This window comes from Tupaia chinensis, unplaced genomic scaffold (assembly GCF_000334495.1).
Source record: "Tupaia chinensis unplaced genomic scaffold, TupChi_1.0 Scaffold000235_1, whole genome shotgun sequence".
NCBI classification, from domain to species: Eukaryota; Metazoa; Chordata; class Mammalia; order Scandentia; family Tupaiidae; genus Tupaia; species Tupaia belangeri.
In genome coordinates this window covers 4,627,909-4,654,484 of record NW_006159713.1, presented here as the reverse complement: position 1 = coordinate 4,654,484, position 26,576 = coordinate 4,627,909, and the positions used below count along the sequence as shown (strand labels likewise).

The 26,576-nt window shown below is 52.2% G+C and overlaps 1 protein-coding gene and 1 pseudogene across 1 annotated transcript in view; both read left to right on the top strand.

Annotated features, from left to right (window-relative positions):
* The first annotated feature begins 9 nt into the window (after positions 1-9).
* PLLP (plasmolipin) overlaps positions 10-26,576 on the top strand; it is a 32,536-nt gene continuing 5,969 nt past the window's right edge. The window contains exon 1 of the mRNA XM_006148419.3: positions 10-215. Within this exon, the coding sequence (XP_006148481.1) occupies positions 81-215 (135 nt within the window). The 5' untranslated portion in view covers positions 10-80. The remainder of the gene's footprint in view (positions 216-26,576) is intronic.
* On the top strand, positions 3,189-4,465 carry LOC106734856 (proteasome subunit alpha type-6-like; annotated as a pseudogene).

Sequence of the window (26,576 nt, the reverse complement as noted above, 5' to 3'; positions counted from 1 at the left end):
GCGGGCGCGGGAGCGGGCACCCCCCGCGGGAGGGGCGGCGTCGGCGGCCGGAGGAGCCTCGGGAGGCGAGCGGAGCCGTCATGGCCGAGTTCCCGTCCAAAGTGAGCACCCGGACCAGCAGCCCCGCGCAGGGCGTCGGCGCCTCTGTCTCGGCGCTGCGCCCGGACCTGGGCTTCGTGCGCTCGGTCCTCGGAGGGCTCATGCTGCTGCAGCTGGTGAGCGCGCGGCGCGGGGACTGGGTGGGGGTTCCCGTCGGCGCACAAGGGGTTGGGGTTAACGGGGCTGCGCGCCCACTTCGCGGCCCATACACGCCCCGCCCAGGCTTGCACGCGCAGCGACGCGCCCTGCCACCCCGGCCGCTCACAGGGTGGACACTCCCGAGATCACTCTGGAGCCCTGTCACCACCAAACGTCCCTGTGAGTACATGCACCGCGCACCTGTTTTAAGAGGGCCCACTCTCCTGCTCCCCATGACCCTCCGCCCCAAGGTGGGCACCAGCGGCCGCACACCCAAGCGCCCGCCTGAGCCACAATCACTGCGCACAACTTCCCTACCCGTCTGGCTTGCTGGCCCCGGTCTGTCTGCTCAGCCCGGGGCAGAGTCCACTCGACCAACCTCTCAGAGCTCCCAGCGGCTCCGGGTGACTGCGCCCCAGAATACGTCCTGTCATGCGGAAGGCTCCTCCGTTTCCCCAGTACTGACACTCGGGCACGGCCCTCTGGGTCCTTGGTGGGGAGCCCTGGCTTGCTCGGGGTGACCCTCCGGGTTCCTGTCGGTTTGGGCGGCCCGCGGGGCTGAGATACTGCTCCCTGCACAGACAGGAGGCCACATTCCTCCCCTCTCCCCTGTGCAGACCCCAGCCAAGGCGGATCTGTGCCCCCCGCCCCAGTTTACTATCCGGTGGGCCAGGGGGCTGACTTTCCTCCCCTGGTACCTCTTGCGAGGATCTGGAACTGGCCGGCTCCCCCTGTAGGAGCCTCCTCGCCTCAAGTGGCTGATTCCATTTTCATCCACCTCCACGGGGCTAGAATTGGCGGTGGGCCGGAATCCGTTCTGCTTTGCCATCCAGCCCCGGGCATCTCCGCTGTCCCCTCCTGCTGGGCCTCGCTGGCCTCAGGCCCCAGCTGGTGCCGTTCAGCTGCACAGGTGCCACGCTCGGCTGAGACCTTGCCTCCCTCTCCCTGCCCTGGGTGAGCGCCCACTTCCGCCTGGGTCAGTGCCGTCTTGATTTATTTCAAGAGTTCTCAGCTCCCTTTGTGGGGCCCCTCTCCCAGCGGGGGTTCTCCGTCTCCTGAAGGGGTTTGTTGAAAAGGCAGATTCTTGGAACCCCCCTCCTCCCGGAAAAATGTGGAATTGGAATGTGAGCCTCTGTAAGTGCAACCAGAAATCTAGTTTTAACTCATCTTCTAGAGTTTTTCTTTATTTGGAGGGAGGGGGGCCGTAGGAGAGATTCTTTGGGGGCCAGGCCCAGTCTGGGACTCATGTACTTCTACAGGTGGGGGGCAGGGGGTGGGTACCACTGATCCCACCTGCTCCGTGCTAGGCTCTGAGCTGTTATGAGGGGTTCAGCCATGAACAACTTCCTGGAGGCTTACAAGAAATGAGGTAAAAGGGCAGAAGAGGGGAGATCCATTCTGTGACCTGGAAGGCTTCATGGGGGAGGTGACTTTTGAGCTGGACCATCACTGACCTTAGGTGCAGAGGTAGGGAAGGCTGAGTTCCCAGGTAGGGCACCGCGGAAGCCTAGGCTGGGAGATGAGCAAGTGGAGAGGGCGCTGGGGGAGAGCAATGAGGGCGTCAGAGCGGGTGGAGCTGGGCTTGCCTCCTCCATGCAGCCTTCCCAGATCACTCCAAGAGTGACTCGCTTGCTTCTGGTATGGCCAGAAGCCACATGTCTTGGGCACCTCCATGAGGATCAGGGACCTGGTTCTGTTGGCAGCCCGAGGAGGCTTGGCAACAACTGAGGACTGTGACTAAGATGGAATTGGGGTGGATGACCCTGCCACCCTGCTGGAGACTCATTTGGCATTTGAACAATGAGAACTGCAATGGGGGGAGTAGAAGGAGTTGGAATGAGAGGGGGCCTCTGGGGCTGAGAGGACCTGGGCAACTTCCTCAGCAAGAGGCTTGTGTTCAGGTCTAGGGGGACCTGGGACAGACGGTTGCCGTAGCATCCGGTTCCCACCGCAAGGATGTGACCATCAGGTGGAGGTAGAAGATGGGGCTCACCCGGAGCCCTGGGGTAGGGGCTTGGCACTTGGGTCTGCAGACCCAGGGGTTGGGTGTGAGGGCGTGCGCTTTGGCAGCAGCTGTGGGGTGGACTGGGCTAGACGGAGGTCTCCAGAGTTCACGCCCCGTATCTTCCAGTGCCTCCGTCACCGTGCTGTCAGAGAAGCTGGTCTGGAGCCAGCACTTTGGCACCAGACAGATCCTGTGTGTGTGTGCGTGTGCGTGTGTGCGTGGTGTGGTGGGGGGTTCACCCAGCAGGCACCGCCATCCGCTGGAAGCCGTCATAGTTCCCTCTTAGCAGGTGCACAGTAGGCACTGGGCCTTTGCCAAGGGCTTTATAGCCTCTTAATCTCCCCCAGTTCCAGGCGAGGAAACTGAGACTCAGGTCAGTTCGTGCCCCAACTCTCATAGCCTTTCTCCACAAGAGTGGTTTTTCCAACTTTTCTGGCTCGTGTTTTTAATTACTGCATTCAGCTCTGTTCCTACGGGATGTGGGGTCTGTGCTGTGGGAGGAGAGGTAGAGACCCCAGACCCAGAGCCTGCTCTCTGGGAGCGCTCTATAGGAAAGGAGGTGTCCAGGTGATTGCTTCTCTTGGAGTGGTCTGGGAAGGCTGTATGGAGGAGGCAATAAATGAAGAAGATAGAAGCTATTTCCCCTTCAAGTCCTTTGTCCCTCAGGACTGGATGAATGTTTCTGGTATGGTGGGGGAAGGAGGTGTGGGTAGAAAGGGCAGTAGGCTAGGGGCTAGTAGGTGGGCTGGTGGTTAAGGTGCTGCATTCTCACATGGCCAACCGTGGTTAGAGGCCCAGACCCCAAAGCTTGGACATGAAGCTGGGTATTCGGGTGTGTGTCCAAGATCTCGAGAGGACACGGGAGAAGGGATTGCGGTCATGCTGGGTTCACGTTGGTGTGTGCCCAAGATCCTGAGAGAACGGGGTTGCGGCATGGCCATTCCCTTGGGGGGTGATTTCTCACTTTCCCTCCCTCTCTGTGCCTCTCCGGCAAGTGCAGCTCCCTTTGTTACATATCCAGTGTAGCCTCAATGTTCGTTTGGTATTTTCTTGTTAAAAATGATTTAATTTTGAGATTGTACTTGAAGTAGTGGATGCACCAACATGTCCCTTGGGTCTAGCGCTCGTTCTCACCGCCACATCGCCGTTTTTTCACCCGAGGGCCGGCTCTACCAAGTAGAATTTGCTTTCAAGGCTACAGCCAGGGTGGCCTTACCTCAGTAGCTGTGAGAGGCAAAGACTGCGCAGTGATTGTCACACAGAGAAAAGGTCCTGACGAATTGCTGGATTCCAGCACCGTGACTCACTCACGCGAGATCACGGAGAACCTTGGCCGTGCGATGGCAGGGCTGACAGCTGCCGGCCGATCCCAGGTACAGAGGGCACGCCACGAGGCAGCTAACTGGAAATACAAGTATGGCTATGCGATTCCTGTGGACGTGCCGTGGGGAAGAAGTGCTGGTATTTCTCAGGCCTACACGCAGAATGCTGAGATGAGGCCTCTTGGTTGTTGTATGATATTAGTTGGTATAGACGAAGAACAAGGGCCTCAGGTGTGCAAGTATGATCCTGCAGGTCACTACTGTGGGTGCAAAGCCACCGTCGCAGGCATTAAACAAACTGAGTCAACCAGTTTCCTTGAAAAAAAAAAAAGTGAAGAAGACATTTGATTGGACACTTGAACAGACGGTGGAAACTGCAGTTACATGCCTGTCTACCGTTCTGTCAATGGATTCCAAACCTTCAGAAATAGGAGTTGGAGGGAACCAGCAGTTAGCGTAATGGCTATGTCGCTGGACTCCCACGTAGTCGACCGTGGTTCGTGTCCCGGACCCGGTGGCTTAAAACTCACGCCAGGCGCGTGTGCGTGCGTGCCCAAGATCCCGAGAGGAAAATGGAGGAGAAGGGATTGCGGCGTGACCATCCCCCCTGGGGGGTGATTTCTCACTTTCTGTCTCTATGTCTCTCTCTGTCTGTCTGGTGAGCGCACGCGCCCTATAGCAAAAATCTCTCCAAAAAAAAAAAAAGAAAAAAAAAAAAAAAGAAATAGGAGTTGGAGTAGCTGCAGTGGGAAATCCTGAATTCGGGATTCTTACAGAACCAGAGATTGATGCTCACCTTGTTGCTTTAGCAGAGAGAGACTCAGCATTGTCATGAGCTTACCAAATCCATGATGCACTTGGCTGTGTGTTTGGTGACAACGAACCAACATATGGAGCCCCTGCATTGTAAAAGGAACCTCTTCCACTCCTCCTACTGCTGAAGTGGTTAGGACTCTGTATAAATAAAAACAGAGCTTTTGGAAAATTAAAAAAAGATTTTATTTTATTTATTATTATTATTATTTAATTTGCTACCGGGCACATGCACTCAATCAACAGAGACAGACAGAGAGAAAGAGAAAGTGAGAAGGCAAGCCACCAGGTCCAGGACTCGAACCATGGTCCACCATGTGGGAGCCCAGCACTTTAACCACTGTGCCACCTGCTGGTCCCCTCAATATTCTTTATGGATGTCTGATGATGGTCAACAATTTATCACCCTCTGTACCCTGTCTAGTTTCAGAAAGAGCATTTGATGGTGATATTGAGCCCTAACACATCCTCCTTTATACTTAGATCATTTCAAAATTACTTACAATATCTAATACAGTATAAATGCTATGTCAATTGTTTAGGGAATACTGACAAAAAAAGCTTGTACGTGTTCAGTACAGATGCAACCATCATAGCCTAACTATTGATACAAAATATCAACAACAATGTTACATTTTTGATCTGCAATGATTGAATCTGTGGATGTGGAGGGCCCACTGTATTGTGAAGTCATTGGTTGGAAGAGGAACTGACTTAGAGAAAAAGAGATCATTGTACTAGAAATCTGTAACAAGCTTAAGGCTGTTGATTCTTTGTTGAGCTTCCTAACAGCTTAGGCAAAAAGAGAAACATGAATTTATGCAGATGGCCTCTGAAAAAGGAGGCAAGTCAGTGTGATCTAGAGACATGCTTTTGGTCATAAAAACTGGAAGCTGTTTGCCGCAAATCTTTGTGTGGCTAGAGGGGAGAGGAATGTGGGAGGTGTAATTAACTGTTAGAGCAAATCCCCAAGCCTTTTAAGAATTAGTGTAAAGTCAATGCTGTTATATGCCCATCTATTACTTTTAAATCCTCCCTGAGCCCTGGGGAGAAGGATAAGCTTACTTGAGTACATGGGGGAAGATACAGACTCAGAGTGGGCGAGGACATTTTCTAAGGTCACCTGCACTGGAGTAGAGATCTGGGATTTGCACTGAGATCCGGGAGTCCAAAGCCTGGCTCTAGGGATGCTTATCGTGATTGTTTCATTTGGTTTGGGTTGAGAGGCTCCTAGGACACTTTGAAGGGGAAGGAGGAGGACTTAAGGGAATATTTATCAGATGCCAGGCAGACTAGCTGGTGGCATACTGGTTGAGGTGGCTGGATCCCACATGGCCAACTGGACAGGTTCAAATCCTTAGACCTTGAAAAATATACCACGCACGTGTCCACAATACCCGAGAAGAGAAAGACTATGCTGTGGCTACCCACTTCCCTACGGTGTGTGTGTGTGTGTGTGTGTGTGTGTGTGTGTGTGTGTGTGAGTGTGAGTGTGTGTGAGAGAGAGAGAGAGAGAGAGATACGCTCACTCTCTGGCATGTGTAAGTGCCTATACCAAAACATTAAAAAAAAGTAAGAGAGAGAAACCAATCCGGGACCAAGTAGCTAGTAGGGAGGGCTTCGTGGAAGAGAAGGTTCTAAAGGGTTTAGCTGGACTAAGGAGGTTTTAAGGACAGGTAGAAAGGCCTGACACTCAGGAGGCATCTTCAGGCCCAGGATATTGACGCTGAACACGCAGTAGGGTCACTTGTACAGACAGAGACCTTCTGTCCTTCCTTGCCCCACCTCCTTAGATCGATGGCCACACAATCTCCAGTTTCCAAGGAAATAAGCAGAGAGCCTCAGCTGCCACTGGGGGTCTTGGGTTCAAATCCGGACTCCGCCCCTAAGTTCCCTGAGCCTCAGTTCCACATCTGGAAATCCGTGATGGCGGGATGGCGAGGAGTTGCAGGTAATACCTGCCGGCGGGGTAGCACAGTGTGTGTTGGAACAAGGGCAGCTGGGCCTTACAGGGATGTTTGTTCCAGGCTCTTAGGCCGCGGCATAACAGGCCCTCCGCCTGCATGACTTCCTTTTTCTTCCTTTTTTTTTTTTTTTTGAGAGAGATTTTCACTGTAGGGCACCTGCGCTCGCCAGACAGACAGAGAGAGACATAGAGACAGAAAGCGAGAAATCACCCCTCAGGGGGGATGGTCACGCCGCAATCCCTTCTCCTCCATTCTCCTCTCGGGATCTTGGGCACGCACGCACACGCGCCCGGAGTGAGTTTCAAGCCACCGGGTCCGGGGCGCGAACCGCGGTCGACTACGTGGGAGTCCAGCGACATAGCCATTACGCTAACTGCTGGTTCCCAAGGCTTGACTTCCTTTGAAAGCACCTTGTGCACGGCGGCCTTGGGAAGTTCTGGCTCTCTGCCTCCACCCACCAGCCTCGTGCTGACCCTGGCCATCTCCGGCCCCAGCAGCCAGGCCAGCTCCTCTTCAGCGTGAGGACAGGATGGGCCTGCCCAGACACGAGGGGTGGGGCCCGACAGGTGGGACAGGGGTGGTCACACTAAGATTGCAGTCTAGGTGAGTCGGCAGGGCTTGCCGTGGCACGGAGAGGAGGCCCGTGCTGGCTCTTCCGCCCACCCAGCGCGGCGCTCAGAGCAAACAGCTGCCCTGTGTCCTCCGCTCCCCCGGCCTCCCCGACTCCCTGTGCTGGGGAGGCGGGAGTGTTTGGGAGTTAATTTATAATGACGTCATACATAATACTCCTCCCTAAGCCCTGAGAACCCGGGCAGAGAAGGCTGAACGCGTCCCATCACCACCCTTCTCTGAAGGGCCCACTGTTCCGGGATGTTCCTTTCCGTGTGCATTTTTGTTTTATTTATTTATTTTTAGTTGCCAGAGGGCAGAGAGAAAGAAAGCACCTCTTAATGGAGTGTGGACACACTGTAGTCTTTTTTCCTTCCTTTTTTCATCTCCTCAGGATATTTGGCATGCACATAAGCCCCAGAATGTTTTCTGAGCCACCGAGGCTGGGATTGGGACACTGGTCAGCCACGTGGGAGCGTCTTCCTGTGAATATCCTTTAAGCACTGCACTGTGGGCTTGGCCCTTTTTGTGCGGTTTTAAAAACACTGATGTGCGGGGCCAACAGGTGTCATGGAGGTTGGGGTGCTGGACTCCCACATGGTGGATCACTGTTCGAGTCCTGGACCTGGTGCTCGCTTTTTCACTTTCCCTCTCTGTCTCTCTCTCTCTCTATTTCTGAGCATGCATGCCCTATAACAAACTTAAAAAAATAAACAAGACGATTGATAAATGAAATTAAATAATTCTTTAAAACAAAAACAAAAACCACTGCTGTGTGGCCAGGGGTGGTGGGGTGGGCTTGTCGTCCCAGCTACTTGGGAAGCTGAGGAAGGAGGATCAGAAGTTCCAGGCTAGTCTGGGCAATGTACTGAGACCCTGTCTCTAAAAGCATTTCTTAAAAATTGATGTTTTTAGTGTGTATTCTTCGTTCAGCAGTGGCTTTTCTCCCACCCGGTGCATCTGCAGCTTTTCCTTGTTAGTACAGACCTGCCTCCCTGTTTTTAAATGGGGACTGAATACCCCACAGTGTCCCTGCAGCCCCAGCGGCACAGGGCCATTTCTCTGTTGCTAGATGCATTGTTGTTGTTTGTTTGTTTTTGAGAGGTTTTTGCTATAGGGTACCTGCACTCGCTGGAGAGAGAGAGACAGAGAGAGAGAGAAATCATCCCCAGGGGGGATGGCCATGCCACAATTCCTTTTCTCCTCCATTCTCCTCTTGGGATTTTGGGCAGGCACAACACACACACCTGGCATGAGTTTTAAGTCACCGGGTTTGGGACTCAAACCATCGTCAACCATGTGGGAGTCCGGCGACATAATCATTATGCCATCTGCTGGTCCCCGCATGGCTGTTTTTTTTAAATTGTTTTGTTCTTTGTAAAAATTCTACAGACACACAGAGCGAAACCTCCACACGGTACCAAGGGAAATGAGTTGTCCCTGACCAGAGCCCAGGTGCCCTCACCCCAGACAGCCGCCACTCCCTGGGCATCATTCCAGATGAGCCACTGCGTATTTGCACACATAACTCCTGTCCTCCCTTAAGCACCCACAGATGGGAGTGCCCTGTGCACATGCCAGGCCATGCTTCCCCAAGCCCGGCCACCTGGGGGTAGCTGAGTCACTGTGACACCCACTTGTGCTATGTGGATCTTTAGGGTTTTCATATTTACTCGATTAGCTCCTTTAATAAGTAACACATTTACAGCGATCCGGAATGAAGCGGAGTAGGAAAGAGTACAACGAAAAAGGCTGCCCCCTTTTCCATCAGCGTTGACTCCTTGTTGCTGACTCTTTTTAGTTTCCTATATACTTAAAAAAAATTTTTTTTTTTTGCCATAGGATGCATGTGCTTGCTGGAGACAGAGAGAGAGAGAGACAGAGAGACAGAGAGGGAAACTGAAATAACACGCCCCAGCGGGAATGACCATACTATAATCCTTTCTCCTCCATTCACCTCTTGGGATTTTGGGCACACATGCACACATGCCTGGCATGTCTTTCAAGGCACCATGTCTGGGACTTGAACCACACAGTTGGCCATGTGGGATCTAGCTGCCTGAACCTCCATGCCTTCTGCTGGTCCTCTATACCATTTTAAGACCTTATTTAAAGAGATACACATAATTGTGGCTATAGATTCCCAGCCTTTCCCATTGAACCCAAGAGATGGTCTGTCCACATCCTTCCGCACCTTGGCCTTTCCACTTGTGTCTCTGAGGCCTCCTGCCTCAGCACAAGGAATGGAATTGCTTCTTTTTTACGGCCTCGGTAGTCTCCGTCTGCAGCATGGTGTGAAGCCGGGGCCGATTTCTCTGTAGACAGGCACTCGTGTTTTCTGTGCTGCTGTCATGCACCTTGCTGTGGGGAGCAATCTCACCTGTGCCACTGAGTGCGGCTGCAAGGTGCTTTTCTGGAATTGGGATTGCAGGGTGGGAAGAGATGCAACTTTTATATTTTAAAGAGGTTTTTGCCTTAGGTTTTTTGTGCTTGCCAGAGAGACAGAGAAACAGAGACAGTGAAAGGGAAGGTGAGAAATCACCCCCTGGGGAGATGGCCATGTTGCAATACCTTTTCCTCCATTCTCCTCCTGGGATCTTGGGCACGGATGTACATGTACCTGGTGTGATTTTGAAGCCACTGGGTCTGGGACTTGAACTTTGGTTGGCCATGTGAGACTCCAGCAGCGTAACCGCTATACCATCTGTTGGCCCCAAGGATATGCATCTTAGTGATGTTTTGTTTTAAAGTGTGCTGGGACCAGCAGTTGGCGTAATGGCTATGTCACTGGACTCCCATGTAGTCAACTGCGGTTTGAGTCTTGGACCCGGTAGCTTAAAAAACTCACACCGGGCGTGTGTGTGAGTGTGTGTGTGTGTCCAAAATCCCGAGAGGAGAATGGAGGAAAAGGGATTGCAGCATGGTCATCCCCCCTGGGGGGTGATTTCTTGCTTTCTGTCTCTCTGTCTCTCTCTATCTTTCTGGCGAACGCACGCGCCCTATAGCATAAACCTTTCCAAAAAAAGAAAAAAAAGTTTGCTTATGTCTTCCAAGAGAACAAGAAAGACAAGCACCCTCAACAGGGCCCCGTGATCTCTCCACCCCCAGCCTACAGCCAGCTAGAATCACGGGCGACCTGCTGCCCCAGCAGGTACAGGCTGACAGGAACTGAACCCCACCTTCTGTAGTTACGACTGTCAGCATTGCAGGGCATCTTACCACCCTGCTCCCCAGCAGCTGGGCCTGCCTTCGAGATTCTGATAGAGATGGCCACCTGCCCTCCGCAGAGGTCGCACCCACCCCTCCCCACTGGCTACAGGTCCTGTTCTCCACCCTTTGCAGACCTCCATCTTGTCATCGGGTAGGCCAAAATGGTGGGTGGCTGTGGCAGTTTCCCTTCTTTTCCCTGAATGAGGTGGTGTCTTGGAAAATGTGCGAGAACCACGCACATGTGCTTGTGTATCTTCCTCGTCCATCTTGCGGAGTTGCTGATCTGTGTCTTATCAATTGCTTGGAGCTCTAGATGGTTTGTAAATCTTTTTCATAGTCTTTTTTTTTTTCTTTTGCTTTGTTCTTCGTATTTTTTTTTCCTCATGCAGACTTTGGTTTTTAGTTATGTTGCTGAATTTCTCTTTTTGTCTGGCTTCTAGAAATTAGGCGTAAGAAAAGAAAAACTTCTCCTTTGTAGAACTTGGAATCTCCTATCGTCTATATTCCATCACACCCTGGAAGATTACAAAGTTTGGTTATATAGTTTGGTACTGATTTTCTTGGAACTTGTTGTTGTTGTTGTTGTTGTTGTTTTTGCAATAGGGCACATGTGCTAGCTGGAGAGAAAGAGAGAGGGAGGGAAGGAGATAGCTAGATAGACAGATAAGAGATAGATAGATAGATAGAGAGATAGATAGGCAATAGCTAGCTAGCTAGATATCATCCCCCAGGGGGGAATGACCATGCCACAATCCCTTCTCCTTTTTCCTCCTGGGATTTTGGGCATAGATACACATGTGCCCAGTGTTTTTCAAGCTGATGGGTCCAGTATTCACCATGGTTAGCCACCATGCCACTAGCCAGCCCAAGAACTTTGTTAAAAAAATTAATTATTATTTTTAATTTGACTAGAGAGAGGCACAGAGAGAGCGAGAAAATGAGAAAGCAAGCCACCAGGTCTGGAACTCAAACCATGGCCAGCCATGAGGGAGACCAGCACCTTAACCACCATGCCACCTGCCAGCCCCACCCAAGAACGTTTTTTAAGAAAATAGTTCATTTGGAGACTAGCAGGTGGCGTCATGATTAAAGTGTTATACTCTCGCATGGCCGACCATGGTTTGGGTCTCAGAACTGTTGGCTTGCTTTCTCACTTTCTCTCTCTTTCTCCCTCTGGGTAAATTAAAACATAAATAATAGTAACAAATAACATTTTTTTAAAGTTTATTTTTGTTTTATAAACATGCATTTTTTTCTTTTTGTAATTGCCAGAGGTCACATGCTGCAATCTCACCAGAGAGACAGAGGGAGTGGGGGGAAACAATCCCCAATGGGTGTGGTTATGCTGCAGTGCCTTCTCCATTTCTCCATCTTGTCAGTACTTTGGCCACACACACACACATGCACACACACAGGTGTGGTTTTCTTTTCTTTTTTTTTGGAGAGGTTTTTGCCATAGGGCACGTGTGCTCACCAGACAGACAGAGAGAGACAGAGAGACAGAAAGCGAGAAATCACCCCCCAGGGGGATGGCCATGCCGCAATCCCTTCTCCTCTATTCTCCTCTCGGGATCTTGGGCATGCACACACACGTGCCTGGCGTGATTTTAAGCCACTGGGCCCGAGACTCGAACCGCAGTCAACTCCATGGGAGTCCAGCGACATAGCCATTAAGCTAGCTGCTGCTCCCAGGTGTGGTTTTTGAACTGCCATGGCTGAGATTCAAATTGCTCAGTCAGCCAAGTGGAATCCAGTTCCATTAACCACCAGGCCGCAGGGCTGGACTTAAAAATTGTCTTGCAAAGTTAGTTTATTTTAGGACCAGTAGGTGGCATAGTGGCTAAGTCACTAGACTCCCACATGGCTAATGGTAGTTCAAGTCCTGCACCTGGTGGCCTGAAAACCATGCCGAGTGAGAGGAAGAGTATATGGAAGTTAATCAGGGAGAAAAAACGGAGACATTTGTGTTTGTTGCCTGTTGATGATAACGTGTATAGTATTCTCAACTGGATGTTGAGAATAAGGTTTCTTCCATGTTGGGTAAATTTTCTTTACAAACCAAATGATGTATAGCAATCAAATGTTTAAAAAATAATAATAAAAACGGGAACCAGCAGTTAGCGTAATGGCTATGTCGCTGGACTCCCACGTAGTCAACCGCGGTTCGCGTCTCGGACCCGGTGGCTTAAATCTCACGCCGGGCGCATGTGCGTGCGTGCCCAAGATCCCGAGAGGAGAATGGAGGAGAAGGGATTGCGGCATGGCCATCCCCCTGGGGGGTGATTTCTCGCTTTCTGTCTCTATGTCTCTCTCTGTCTGTCTGGCGAGCGCACGCGCCCTATAGCGAAAACCTCTCCCCCCCCCCAAAAAAAATAATAATAATAATAAAATGGAATTTAAAAAGAGAGAGAAAAAATAAACTATGTTCTATGCAAAAAAAAAAAAAAAGAAAGAAAAGAAAGAAAGAAAGAAAGAAAGAAAGAAAGAAAGAAAGAAAGAAAATCATGCTGAGTGTATGTGTGTGCCAAATCCCAGGAGGAGAATGGAGGGGAAGGGATTGCAGTGTGGCCATCCCCCCGGAGGGTGATTTCTCACTTTCTCTCTCACTGTCTCTGTCTGGCAAGTGCACACGCCCCATGGCAAAAACCTTAAACAAGAAAAGTTAGCTTATTTGTAATAGTACACGTTTCTCGGCAGGTACTGTTTAAATTATGATATATTCATGCCATGGCATTCAGTGCATCTAATAAAATGATACCTCCCTACCCCTCAAAGAAAACAATAATGGCCCTATATGTAGTGACCAGACTATATCGTTAAGAAAGCAAGGTATAGGGACCAGCAGTTGGCATAATGGCTATGTTACTGGACTCCCATGTAGTCGACCACAGTTCTAGTCCCGGACCCGGTGACTTAAACTCATACCAGGCGCATGTGTGTGCGTGCCCAAGATCCTGAGAGGAGAATGGAGGGGAAGGGATTATGGCATGGCCATTCCCCCCTGGGTGGTGATTTCTTGCTTTCTGTCTCTCTGTCTTTCTGGTGAGCGCACATACCCTATAGCAAAAACCTCTCAAAACAAACCAAAAAAACAAAAAACTATGTGTAAACTGCATCATTTATATGGAGGAGATTTAGACATAAGATAGACTAGCCTGGGAGCCAGCAGATGGCATGGTGGCTAAGGCACTGGACTCCCACATGTTTGACCATGGTTCGAGTCCCAGACCTGGTGGCTTGCTTTCTCACTTTCCTTATCTCTTTCTCTCTCTTGTCAAGTTAAAATAATAATGATAAAAAATAAAACTAAATATATAATTATAAAAAAAAAGATATACCAGCCTAAAATTGTGTGTGTGTGTGTGTTGCTAGTCCATGGGAAGACATGTAGGAGCCTCTCTTGGCTGTCTCTGGACAAGAGTGAGTAGCGGGGGGAAAGAAGGACAGACCAAATACACCACTTGGTTACTTACAATGTCACGTGTATTACAATAAAAAAAAAAATGTATTCCCTCCATGAACGAGAGATACAGACAGACAACACCTCTACCAGGGCCTCAATGTTGAGAGTCACCTCCAGCTTCAGTCAGTCCTGGATTGTGGGCACATACGTGTGTTCCATGCTCAGGGAAGTCTCTAGACAAGAATCTAGAACTTTCCCTATGGGTTGGCCTTGCAGAATTTCGTGTTTTACTACTGCACCACTGTCCAACTCCAAATATTTTTCTCCTTTTTTGTCATTGGTTGTGTGTGCCCTCTGGAGAGAGACAGAGAGACGGTGAGAGGGAAAGTGAGAAATTACTCCCTGGGGGATGGCCACACCACAGTCCCTTCTCCTCTAATTCTCCTCCTTGGATTCTGGGTATGAATGCACATATATTCAGTGTGATTTTCAAACTGCTGGGTCTGAGACTAGAATCACAGTTGGCCACGTGGGAGTGCAACACCTTACCCACCATGCCACCTGCTGGTCCTGTCCCACGTATTTCAGAAATAAAATAATATTAAGAAAATATCTTTCAGGGGCCAGCAGGTGGTGTGGTGGTTAAGGTGCTGAACTCCCACATGACCAGCTGTATGAATCCCAGACCTGGTGGCTTGCCTTCTCACTCTCCCTCTTTCTCTTTGTCTCTCTTGGGTCAAATTGAATAATAATAATTAATAAATTAAATTAAATAATTCTTTTTAAAAAATCTTTCGGGGCCAATTCATAGTATGGTGGTTAATGCAGCTGGATCCCACATGGCTAGCCATACAGTTCAAATCCTGGACCTGGTGGCTTGAGAAACACCCTGGGTGCATGTGTGTGAGTGCCCCAGATCCTGAAAGGATGGAGAGACGGAGGAGAAGGGATTGTGGTGTGACCACACCCCATTGGGATTGCTCCATGACGTACCCTCTCTCTGTCTCTCTCTGGCAGGCTCACTTGCCCTCTGGTATATTAAAAACTCTTTTTGTGTGTGTCAAAGAATAAAAATAGTGAGTTAAAAACAGGTCGTTTGTGGATAGGACGGAAGTGCTGACAGCGGTGCTCGAATGCCTCTCAGGCCCAGAGAGGGAAGGCGCTTTCCCAGGCTCACACAGCGGCGAGCAATAGCCTTGCCAGTAGTTCAGTAATTCAGTGTCCCCCCCGGGAGTTCCTAACCACCCAGTGTGTAAAGAGGTCATCCACATCCGGGATGGTCACGGGTGACATCGGTGCAGCTGTCCTTGTGCACTTTCTTTCATTGTGGCAGGGACAGCTGGGGAACTGTTCCCGGTAGGATTCAGTGTGCACCAAGGACCAAGGCCCCATAGGCCCCTTGTAGTGGTTTGGGGGAGTCCTGCCCCATCTCCCTGGCGATTGGAAACCCAGGCAGTCGGGGGAGGGGCTGTTCCTCTGGTCACTCCAACTAACTTAGCCCTGTAGTGACAAAAAAAAAAAAAAAAAAAAAGAACCAGAACCAGCCCCTCCCTTTGCTATTGGCGGGGTTGGCCGCTCCTGTTTGCCCAAGGGGAAGAGGCTTGGCCTGCACCAGGTCACACACGCACTGAGGCAGGGTCAGGCCATGCTGGGCCATTCTAGCATTTGCATTTGTCACCTTGTCTGAGGCAGTGGACCTGGGCATGGCCCCTCATGGAGGTGGAAATGCTTTTCGAGGTCACCCGGAGCCTCAGTGCCTCAGGAAGGTGGTGCCAGGACTGAGGAGACCCTCACGCCAGGCTGTCTCTGCGTCCATTTCCCTGCAGGCCAAGCCCTCCCAGGCGCACGAGGGCCTGTATACCCTTCTGTCTGGGTGGCCATGGAAAGACCAGGACCTTCCTGAGGTGCCACTCCATGGGGTGCTGGGAACAGAAGCTTCCAGTTACCTGGCTGTGCCCTCTCTGCTCTGGCCTCTAGGGCAAGTGGTGCACCCTCCAAACACGGTGGGTTCCAGGGAGTGTCCCAGCCTCCTGAGAGTTGGGGACAGGGCTTGGAGAGGGGACCCTGGGCCACAGAGCTCAGGCCCCAGCTCTTAGCGTGCATGATCTCGGACCAGGCCTGGATCTTTCAAGAGCCTCAGTTTTCTTCCTCTGTGAAATGGGTCAGTTGTGTCCCTTGAGAGAGGGGTGGGCCCAGAGGGAGGGAGGAAGTCCCTGGGAGTGAAGCCTGGAGGGGGCTGGGGCTTGCCAAGGGGTAGGGGCTTCCTGGGAAAACGCTAGTGTTAGGGGGCTCAGGCAGGTCTTGTGGAGTGGAGCAGGGGACTCCCGAGAGAGGGAAGGAGGGAGGAAGGGTTCAGGGGGCAGGTGGTTCCTGTTTCTGGAACCCCACCAGGGGCATGGCCACTTGCTCTGGGAGCCAGAGAACACTGCGGGTGTGACTCAGGGGGCCCCACCTGCCTTCACTCACCTGAGGGCAGCCTATGGAGGGGACCTGGCCTCAGAGGGCAGACTGAGGACTGGGGTGGGTTAAGTGGGAGGCAGTTCGAGTTCATGCTGAGAAGACTTTTCTGAGACTGAGAGAGGTGGCCAGACAGTGGCACGGTGGGAAATCCTGGCATCTGCGAGGCCGACCGTCCTGGGAAGGTTCCCGGAGACCTCCCTGAGTGCGCCAGGCACGTGTCCGTGAGCCAGGTCTGGGTGTGGGTCATGGCGTCGTGACTGCCGGGGCGCTGTCTCACTATCAAGAAAGAATAACTAAGTAAACCTTAGAAACAAGCCCGAGCCAGCCTGGCGTGGGTGTGGCGAAGGCAGCTGGATCCCACAGGGCCGACTGAGCGGTCCAAGTCCCTAGAGGACAGGGGGCTTGAGAAACACGCCAGGCACATTTGTGCGCATCCAAAATCCCAAAAGGAGTTTACACTGTAAAGACATGCGATTAAATGTAAATAAATAAATGAAAGTTAAAAAGAAAAACAAAATCTCGAAAGGAGAGAAGAAGGAAAAGGGTGTGGCATGACCATTCCCCAAGGTGGGGGTGCTTTTTCACTTTCTGTCTCCCTCTGGCACGCGCACGTGCCCTCTGGCAATGTTTTTTAAAATAACAACAGAGGCCAGTAGGTGGCACGGTGGGTAAGGTGCTGGACTCCCACGTGGCTGACGCTGTGCAAGTCCCAGACCTGGTGGCTTGCTTTCTCCCTTTCCCTCTCTGGTCAAATTAAATAATAACAATAATAATAATAAATCAGATAATTCTTTAAAAGAAAAGACAACAGTACGCCAACCCTGAGGGGAGCCTTAATTTCTCAACATGCAAGTTACAAACAGGCTGGACCTCGGCCCGGGATCTGGGCTGCGCGCCCTGGGAGGTATGCAGCCCACCTGTACTTCTGGGGTTTCAAAGCTCTCGGGCTTGGCGAAGAGTAATGGGATAAAGGCTGCTTGTGGAAAGGTTTCGGATGACGCAGGCCCTGACCCTCTCTCCATCATCCTCTTCCTTGCCCGTGACAGTCCCAGGAGGTGTGCCCAGGCTGGGAGCTGGGTGCAGTCCCAGGGCTTAGACCACGCCTGGCACAGCACGGGCCCTCAGGAGGCTTTGCTGAGTGACTCAGTTTGGCCACTCCGGCTGTTTCTCAGATAAAGACAGAGGCTCAGCGCTATGGCCTGCTGCCCAGACCCGGTCACCGGGGGCTGGGTTCTGAACATGCTCTGGCTCTTCCTGGAGCACCAGGCCCTACGACTCCAGGATTCTAGAAAACTCCAGGCATGGTGCGGAATTCCAAGGTGCTTCCCCTCGACCTCCCTCTCACACAGGGAGGAGTGTGCTGTTGTGGCCAGCCCAGGCGCCTGGAGCCTCTGTCCCCTGCCCCTTTGTCTCGCGTGATACAATGGGTGGCTTTCTGTTCCCATAAAGTCCCTTTCAGTGTAGGAAGGAGGGCCAGGGTGGGGGTGGAGGCTGGGCCTGGCCAGGCCAAGTTCTGCGTGTCCTCAGGCCACCCAGATGTGCCCTCAGTGAGGGAACCCCAGGAAGGGTTGGCTTTGGGTCCCTGGATGGTGCAGGGCTGAGGAGGGAGACTGGGCAGGATGGCTGCAGGGCCCTCCTGGCAGCCTGGGGCTGTACATGTTGTTTCTAAAACATTTAAAAAGCTGAAGGTTTCACAGAGAAACCCAGACTTCTCGTGTCTCTTACAGTATCCGCTACCCCAGCAGACCCATCGGCCCTGACTCCAGGGTGCTGCGCTTCTGCTCCAGAGGCCCCACCTGGTCCACCTGGGTTATTCCTGAGACCTGGCAGTGGCTGAGTTTGCAAGTTTGAGACCGGGGGGTGTCAACCTCCAGACTGGGGTGCTTCCTTTCCTGTGGCTTCAGAGATCAAGGCTCCCTCATTCTGGCATTTACTTACTCCCAGTCCCTGGACCTAGTTCTATGGCTTCCAACTTTATGTTTATAAAAATTATGTATTTAATTTTACTTATTATTATTATTACTTTAAATTTGCTATAGGGCATGTGTGCTCACCAGAGAGAGACAGACGGAGAGGGAAAGTGAGAAAGCAAGCCACCAGGTTCAGGACTCAAAGCATGGTCACCCATGTGGGAATCCAGCACTATAACTAGCATGCCACCTTTTGTTTTTAATTTTCAGAGTTTTTTAAAAAAATACTGGAGCGTGTCTTCACCAGAAGCCGGGGGCAGAGAGAGAGGAAACAAAGGAGACAAAGCCTCTCGATGGAGCTGGTCACACTGTAACCCTTCTTCCTTTCATTCTCCATCCCATTGGGATCCTGGGCATGCGTGCCTGCTTGCTGTGAAACAGACAGGCCTGGGACTTGAACCCTGCTCTGCCATGTGGGATCTGGTTTCCTCTGCGCAGTATCTAACCACTACGCATGAGGGCAGCCTCTGTTAGCTTTTTCTTTCGTGTTATTTCACCTGCATGGCACTCCTTGAGAGGTGACCAGGATGGGCATCCCCCTTCCCAACTCCCTCAAGGGTCAGACAAGGAACCAGGCCAGAAAAGGTAGCCAATGCTCCCAAGGCCACATAGCAGGGCTGCAGGAATCTGAGCCTGCCCAGGAGTTGGGGCGGTTAAAAAGAGAGTTGGGGACTGTCCCTGAGTCGTGCTGGCTGGGTTGGTAGGATCCTTATCCTGTGAGAGAGGGCTTTGGGCTCCCTGGAAGAGGCCTGCATTGAGAGTGTTGGGCCTCAGATTGTGAGGGACTTTGGGGAACAGTGGGCCAAATCTCCCTGCTCCCACTGTATGAGGGGGGGATGGGGAAAACTGAGGCCTAAAGGGGAAAGGGGCCTTCCCAAGTCCCAAGGACCCTCAGGAGTAAGGAGCTGAGGGGGTATAGCTCCTGGGGGTCACTGCTGGGAGCCCAGTGCCTTATCTGTGAGAGATCAGGCCCACACTGGCACCCTTATCTCTCAGGCCTGGTGCCTGGCACCTGGTGCCTGGCGCCTGGTGCCTGGTCACATTCGTGACCTCACTGGGCCTCACACTAAGGAGCCCGACACAGTCACCACTGCAGGGCATGAGGGTACAACTGCCTTGGAAACCAACTGTTTTGTGTGTGTGTGTGTGTGTGTGTATCTTATTTATTTAATTTAGTTTGCTATAGAGTGTATGTGCTCACTGGAGGGAGGGAGGGAGAGAAAGAGTGGCCCAGAGACCACGCCACAGTCCCTTCTCTTCCATTCTCCTCTTGGGGTTTTGGGCACGCACACACACATGCCCAGTGTATTTTCCAGGCCACCAGATCCAGAACTTGAACTGTGCAGTCGGCCGTGTGGGATCCAGCCACCTTCACCACCATACCACCACCTCTGGCCTTCTTTTGTGCTTTTAAAGTTTATTTATTCTATGAGCAAGAGAGACAGAGACAGAAGGAGAGAAAAAGCACCCCAGCAAGGCCTTAATGCTGTGACCCACTCCCAGCTTCAGCCAGGCCCAGACTGTGGGCACACACATTCCGGTGGACGCATGGAGCTCTCCAGAGTTGAACCTGGAACCTTCCCATGTTGCTCAGCCTTGCAGAGCATCATGTTTTATTGCTGCACCGCTGCCCAGCCGTCACAACCCGTATTCTTTTTTCCTTTTTTTTAAAAGTAATTATTTATTTAATTTTATTTATTAATATTCTTTTTTAATTGGCTATAAAGGACATGCACTCAGCAGAGAGAGAGAAAATGAGAAAGCAAGTCGCCAGGTCTGGGACTTGAACCACGGTCAGCCACATGGGGGTTCGGTGCTCCAATCACACGCTGCCTGCTACCCCCCCAAACCCACATTCTTAACCCTCAGAGTGACAGGGACACTCGAACATGTTGAGTGTTAAGCTGGGTTCTGGGGAACATCTCACCTCCATCCCAAAGTCACCCCACAAGGTAGACACGTTCTGATGTAAGGACGCAGGCCCAGAGCGCTTGAGCACTTTGCCTAAGGTCATGCAGCCAGGAGATGGCTGGGCTAGATCCTGAATCCAAGGAGTTGCTGGCCAGCCTCCCATCGTGACGGATGCTAACCTCGCACAGTGACGGTGATGTAGATCTTGTCATCTACCCAGATGCAGAACGGCAAAGAAAATCGTGGTGGTTTCCTGAGCTGCCCAGACGGTGCACAGACTAGGTAGTTCAGACCACCTAGAAAGGCGTCCCACAGCCCTGAAGCCAGGCGTCTGGAATCAGGGCGCTGGCAGGGCGGGTTCCTTCCGGAGGCTGTGAGGTAGGATCTGCTCCAGGCTTCTCTCCTGGGACTGGTGGTGTCCAGCAGCCCTCGGGGTCTCTTGACTTGCAGACATATCCCTCCAGTCTCTAATTCCTCCTTCTTAGGTGTCCTTGTGGGGGCCTCAGTGCCAAACGTCTCTCTTCTTTTTATTCTTTTCTTTTCTCTTTTCTTTTCTTTTCTTTTCTTTTCTTTTCTTTTCTTTTCTTTTCTTTTCTTTTCTTTTCTTTTTTCTTTTCTCTTCTCTTCTCTTCTCTTGTCTTCTCTTTTCTCTTCTTTTGTCTTTTCTTTCTCTCTCTCTCTCTCTGTCCCTCTTTCTTTCTTCTTTCTTTCTTTTTTCCTTGCTTTTTAAAAAATATTTTTGCCATAGAGTGCATGCACTTGCCAGAAAGAGAGAGAGAGAAGGTGAGAAATCACCCCCAGGGAGATGGCCATGCCACAGTCCATTCTCCTCTTGCGATTTTGGTCACATGTGTACACACCTGGAGTGAATTTCGAGCTGCTGGATCCAAGACTCGAACCATGGAGTCAACCATGTGGGATCCAATGCGTTAGCCACCACGCCACTTGCTGGCCCTGTCCCTCTTACAAGGACACCAGAGCCTGGTGTAGGGCCCACCCTCATACCGTGTGACCACATCCTATCAGGAGACATCTACAAAGACCTTATTTTTCTTAAAAGAATTATTTATTTAATTTAATTTACTTATTTATTATTATTTAATTTGATGGGAGAGAGAGAGAGTGAGAAAGCAAGTCACCAGGTCCAGGACTTGAACCACAGCCAGCCACGCGGGAGCCAACCTCTTAGTCACCATGCTACCTGCCGGCTTTGCAAAGACCTTATTTCCAAGTCAAGTCCCATTCAACAGGCATTGCGGGTTTGGTCTTGAATATGTCTGGTGGGACACAGCTGAGGACCAACAAAACGTAAGAGGAAATACCCCCCAGTCACATGCAGCACGTGGGCATGGCCTGGCTGGCTGTCTCCTGGGGCGGCGGCCAGCCTCTGGAGAAACCGGTGGGGCTGCCTGCTGGAGGAGGCGTGCCTCTGGGCCAGGCATGGGGCCTTTGTGACAAATCCCTCCTGCCCTGCAGGTAGTTTTAATAAAACCCCTTTCTTGGGACCAGCAGGTGGCATGGTGGTTAAGGCACTGGATACTCCCACATGGCTGACCATGGTTCAAATCCTGAATCTGGTGGCTTGCTTTCTCCCTTTCTCTCTCTTTCTCACTCTGTCCCTCTCTGGTCAAATTAAAATAAATGAATGAATGAATAAATAAAATAAAATAAAATAATTCTTTAAAAAAATAATAGTAAATAAAACCTCTTTCATGGCCCATTGTGTAGACACTCTTTGGAGATGCAAAGCTCCGGTGAATGTGTCATTTGACATCACAGTTCCTTTTAAAAGAAAAAGTTCCTAATCCAGATTTTTCAGGTTTCCAGGAAAGAAAGGGCCTGTACTCCAGAGCTTTCCAGAGGGTTCCTTTGTTTATCTGTAGAGCCTGCCTGGGGAGGCACCGCAGGGAACTTGGAGCGTTGGGGAGGGGGAGGATGGGCTTTGGCTGTGAGCATGTACGCACGCGCAGGGTGAAAGATGCACACCTCCAGAGCAACACGGGGACAGAGGAACACACAGGTGAGAGAGGCGTGCACTGGCGCAGGAGTAAAGGTACAGCGTTCTGCCTTTCCCCAGAGACCCTGTGCCTCCCCCGTGTCCCCAGACCTTTGCTCTCAGGTCACCTTCCAGTGGGCTCTTTCTCGCCCCCTGACCTAAAATCACAACACAGGGGGCCATTTGGTGTTGCAGTGGTAAAGCAGGAGCCTCTGTGAGGCGGGCCCTGGGGAGGTTTCCAGTGGCTTCAGCAGACCTCCCTGGACACCCAGGTACCTGTGCCTGCGTTCAGGGGCTGGTGGTGGGGGAGGGGATCACCGTGTCGGGAGGCCTGCTGAGGGCGCTGTCTCCCTGCCTCCTCCATCGTCTCTCTCTCTCATGGAAGAAAGAAATAGAAACTTAATGCAGCAGTGACCACGTTGCCCCCAAAACACTTAAAGAAAGTAAGTGCTCAGGCCAGCAGGTGGTGTGGTGATTATAACGCTGGACTCCTACATGGCCGGCCGTGGTTTGAGTCCTGGACCTGGTGACTTGCTTTCTCACTTTCCCTCTTGTTCTCTCTGTCTTGTCTCTCTCTGGTGAATTAAAAAAACAAAAACAAAACAACAACAAAATATATATATATATATGTGTGTGTGTGTGTGTGTGTGTGTATGTGTATATATGTATACATGTGTATATATAAGTATACATACACAGACACACACACATATATATGCACACATACACATATATAATAGTAATAAAAGAAATCTTCAGAAAAAGTAAGTGCTTTTACTTATTTTGGGGTTTTCTTTTTTTTTTTTTTCTTTTTTTTAAAGATTTTTGCTATGGGGTTCGCATGCTCACTGGAGAGACAGAGAGAGACAGAAAGCAAAAATATCACTCCCCAGGGGAGATGGCCACACCACAATCCCTTCTCCTCCATTCTCCTCTCTGGACTTTGGGCACCCATGTTCATACGCCTAGAGTAAATGTCAAGCCACTGGGTCCAGGACTCAAACCATGGAGTCAGCCATGTGGGATCCAACGCCTTAACTACCATGCCACTTGCTAGCCCTGTTCCTCTTATAAGGACTACAGACCCTGGACTAGGGCCCGTCAGAATGCTTATGATCAGGGAACTGGAACCACGGTGGGCCATGTGAGAAGCCAGTGACGTAACCGCTACGCCGTCTGCTGGTCCCGCATTTGGGGTTTCAGCTGCGCTCCTGGGTAGAGCAGGAGCCCTCTGAGGGAAGGGCTACGGCTCATGCAGCCGCAGGTGCTCGGTGGCTATTTGTGGGCTGTATAAACCCAGAGACGGGTGCAGAGAGGCCCGGGCTCTGAGACGGTGTCTGGTCCCGTCGGTGTCTGGTTGTGGATGAGCATTCTGGGAAGAGGGGCCAAAGCCCTGGTCCTGGGCAGAGCTTTGGGAGCACAGGCTGAGTCAGGGGCTCTGCTTCCCCCTCTGCTCCCAGCTACCTCCTACGTCCTCCTGCCTTTCAACAGTGGGGTAAGCCCGTGATGGGACCGCAAGTCCCCTGGCCCCTTTCTCAGCTGGAGCGTGGGGTGACAGCAGGACAGGGTCTGTGGGGCCCTGCTGGGAGGGGTCCATTAGGTCCTGTGACTTTGGGACAAGAGGCCTGGGCCTGGCTCTGGCAGGGCCACCCAGGCCAGAAAAGGAGTCGGCAAAGGTGAGGGTGCCCTGGGCTGGGCGCTCCGGACCAGGAGAAACCAGTCTGTCTGGTTCACATGGAGGAGCGGACCTTCCTTATTCTGGGGCAGGAACCGAGGCCCTCTCAGGGCACAGAGCCAGGCAGCTCTGTCAGCAGGAGCACTCGGCATGCCCGCTGCTCACCTACCCCTCTTCCGCTGCCTCTCCCCTGGGGCTGAGGCTGCTGAGCTGGAAACCTGGGGTGAGATCGGAGCGTTGGGCAGGGGAGCCCAGCTGCTGTGCCCCTGTCTTCTATACTCTGCAGCAGTGGGGGCTTCAGGGAGGGTGGTTACTGGGTTCCGGTCCTGTGCCGCCCTTTCCCCACGGTAAACAGACACACCCCTTGGGTTTCTACTTGGAAAATGGGGTTGGTAGCACAGACTTAGGAAGGGGAATGGGGGAAGTCAATGAAAGGAAGAAGGGGAGGTGGTTCCCATGCCTGGCACACAGTGGGTAGGGGTGGGGAGGTCTGAGTGTAGCTCGGATGACAAGTAGGTGCACCTTAGTGTACACCAAATTGTGCTTTTCTTTCTCTTTTTAATTTTTTTTTCTTTTTAAACTTTTTGCAACTTGTGCTCACTGGAGAGAAACAGAGAAGGAAAGAGAGAAAGGGAAAGGGAGAGATCACCCCCCAATAGGGATGGCCATGCTGCAGTCCCTTCTTTTTTTTTTTAAAGAATTATTTTATTTAACTTTATTTATTATTATTTTCCAGTTTGATCAGAGAGAGATAAGAGAGTGAGAGAGAGAGGGAAAGCGAGAAAGCCAAAGCCACCAGGTCAGGGACTTGAACTGCGGTCAGCCATGTAGGGAGTCCAGTGCCTTTAACCACCATGCCACCTGCCGGGCCCAGTCCCTTCTAACTGTATCCTCCTCTCAGGATTTTGGGCACACACACCCATGTGCGTGGTGAGCTTTCCAAGTTGCCAGGTCTGGGCCTCGAGCCACATGCTTGGCCATGTGGGATCCAGCCACCTTGACTAGCACACCACCCGGCTGGGCCCCGAACTGCGATTTTCTGGAGTTCTGGTTTGCTGCCTCTGACTTCCTTCCCGGTAGTTGGAACCAGGCAACTCGATGGCGGTGGAGGCCTGGAATGAGCCTGCTTTAAATGCAGGTAATTGCTCTGAACATTCCCAGGTCTTCGCGAGAAGGTGGCAGGGCGTTTGTTCTCCTTCAGGGCAGTGACTTCACTTGGGTTTTTGGGGTCGAGGGTGTGTCCGTTTCAGGCAAGGTGTCCTACTGGATTGCGGTAATGGTGTGTGGGGGTGTCCTGTTCTGAGACATCCTGCCGAGTCCTCATTAATAAGGGCTATGTCCCCTCGCCCATGATCACAGACAAGGCCCTGGTACTGCTCCAGCTTCTTGGCTGGTCAAGTGTGGCCCAGCGGTCACTGCCAGCCTGCTGGTGGAGGTTAGAGGAGAGCCCAGATGGGGAAGCCGGGGCTGGCAGGGTGCTGTGCAGGGTGTGGGGGGAGCAGGCGCAGAGCCCTGGAGAGGATACCTGCCTGGGCACCCCCCTTGGGCTGAGCCCCGTGGGTAGGGGGAGGCAAGGCCAGTTTCCAGGCCGACACCTGCTGCCTCTCTTCCTCCACAGCCTGTGCAGGGCAGGTTCTAACACCTCCACGGACGCGGACAGGGGCCATCAGTTGCTAAGCACGTATTTACTGGGCACATACTACGTGGCAGCCATTGCCGGCGCTGGTGGTCACAGCTGTGCACCAAACACAGAACTCCCGGGTCTGCATCCAAGCAGAGGGACGAGAGTTGCCAGGACAGAGAAGGTGCTTGCACACAGCACAGTGGGGAGCTGACGTCCAGCCCTGAGTCTGGAGCCCACTCCACCCACCACTTCCCTAGTGGGCCAGGCCCTTCCTGCACCAGACTCCAGACTCCTGTGGAGGAGGGGAGAGGAAGAGCAGAAAGGAAAGTCGCCAGAGGGGCCGCTGGAGTCCTGGGCCAGCCGAGCTCTGGCCTCTCCTTCCTCCCCCCGACGCGTGGGGGATCCATGCAGAAAACTTCCCCTCCACTCCTTGGTGGATGTGCTCCGGGCCGGGGGGTGCCTGACAGGCCCAGCTCAGTGTGTGCTCAGGAGCTTGTGGCCGCCCCTTCAGCTGCCGTGAGTCCCAGGGGGATTTTGCTGCGCAGAGAGTGAGACACCCCAGCAGGGTCTTCAGGCCATGACTGCCTCGCCAGCCCGGACCATGGGCACTCACTCGTATGTGTGCCTGGCCTGGACGGGGACCTTGGGAAGAGAAGTTGGGCCTCCCCCCCGGGGGGTGACACGAGTGTCGCATTGCTGCTGTCCCAAAGACCAGCAGCCGAGGTGGGCCTTGCTCCCGAGTCGCTTCTCTCTGACGGACTGATGGCTGAACCGTCCTTGGGCTGATGCCACAGGCCTGGCCGCTGTCCAGGGAAGAAGGGGGCAGCTGTGCGGGTCTTGATCTCCAAAGCCCTGCAGCAGCCTCTCATGTCCCTTCATGGGCCTACAGTCGGGGTGTTCAGAGAGCGCCCTCGGGGAGAAGGGAGAACTCCCACCTTGAAGACCTCAGCCAGCCAGGGAGGGGTGGGACAAGGACAGGGAGGTCTCAGGGGGCCATGCATGAGATGCCACCATGGGCCTGCCCTGGCTCCCTCCTCAGAGCAGGTTCTTGCTGGGCCACAGCACCCTGCCAAGTTCCCAGGGTCGCCCCCGTAGGTGAGCCAGCAAGCTGTCCATGTGGGATTCCCCGTGTGAGAGCTAGGACTTATGCCATCCCACAGGGACTGAGCCTCTTCTGGAATAAAAGCAAACACTTCCCATATGGACACGGACTCGGCGTGTTGAAAGCAGCTTTATGAGGCAGGGATGTTAGACTCTTTTTTTAGGAATTATTTTATTACTATTTGTAAAAACTTGCTATAGGGCATGTGTGCTCACCAGAGAGAGAGACAGAGAGAAAGGGAAAGTAAGAAAGAAAGCTGCCACATCCGGGCC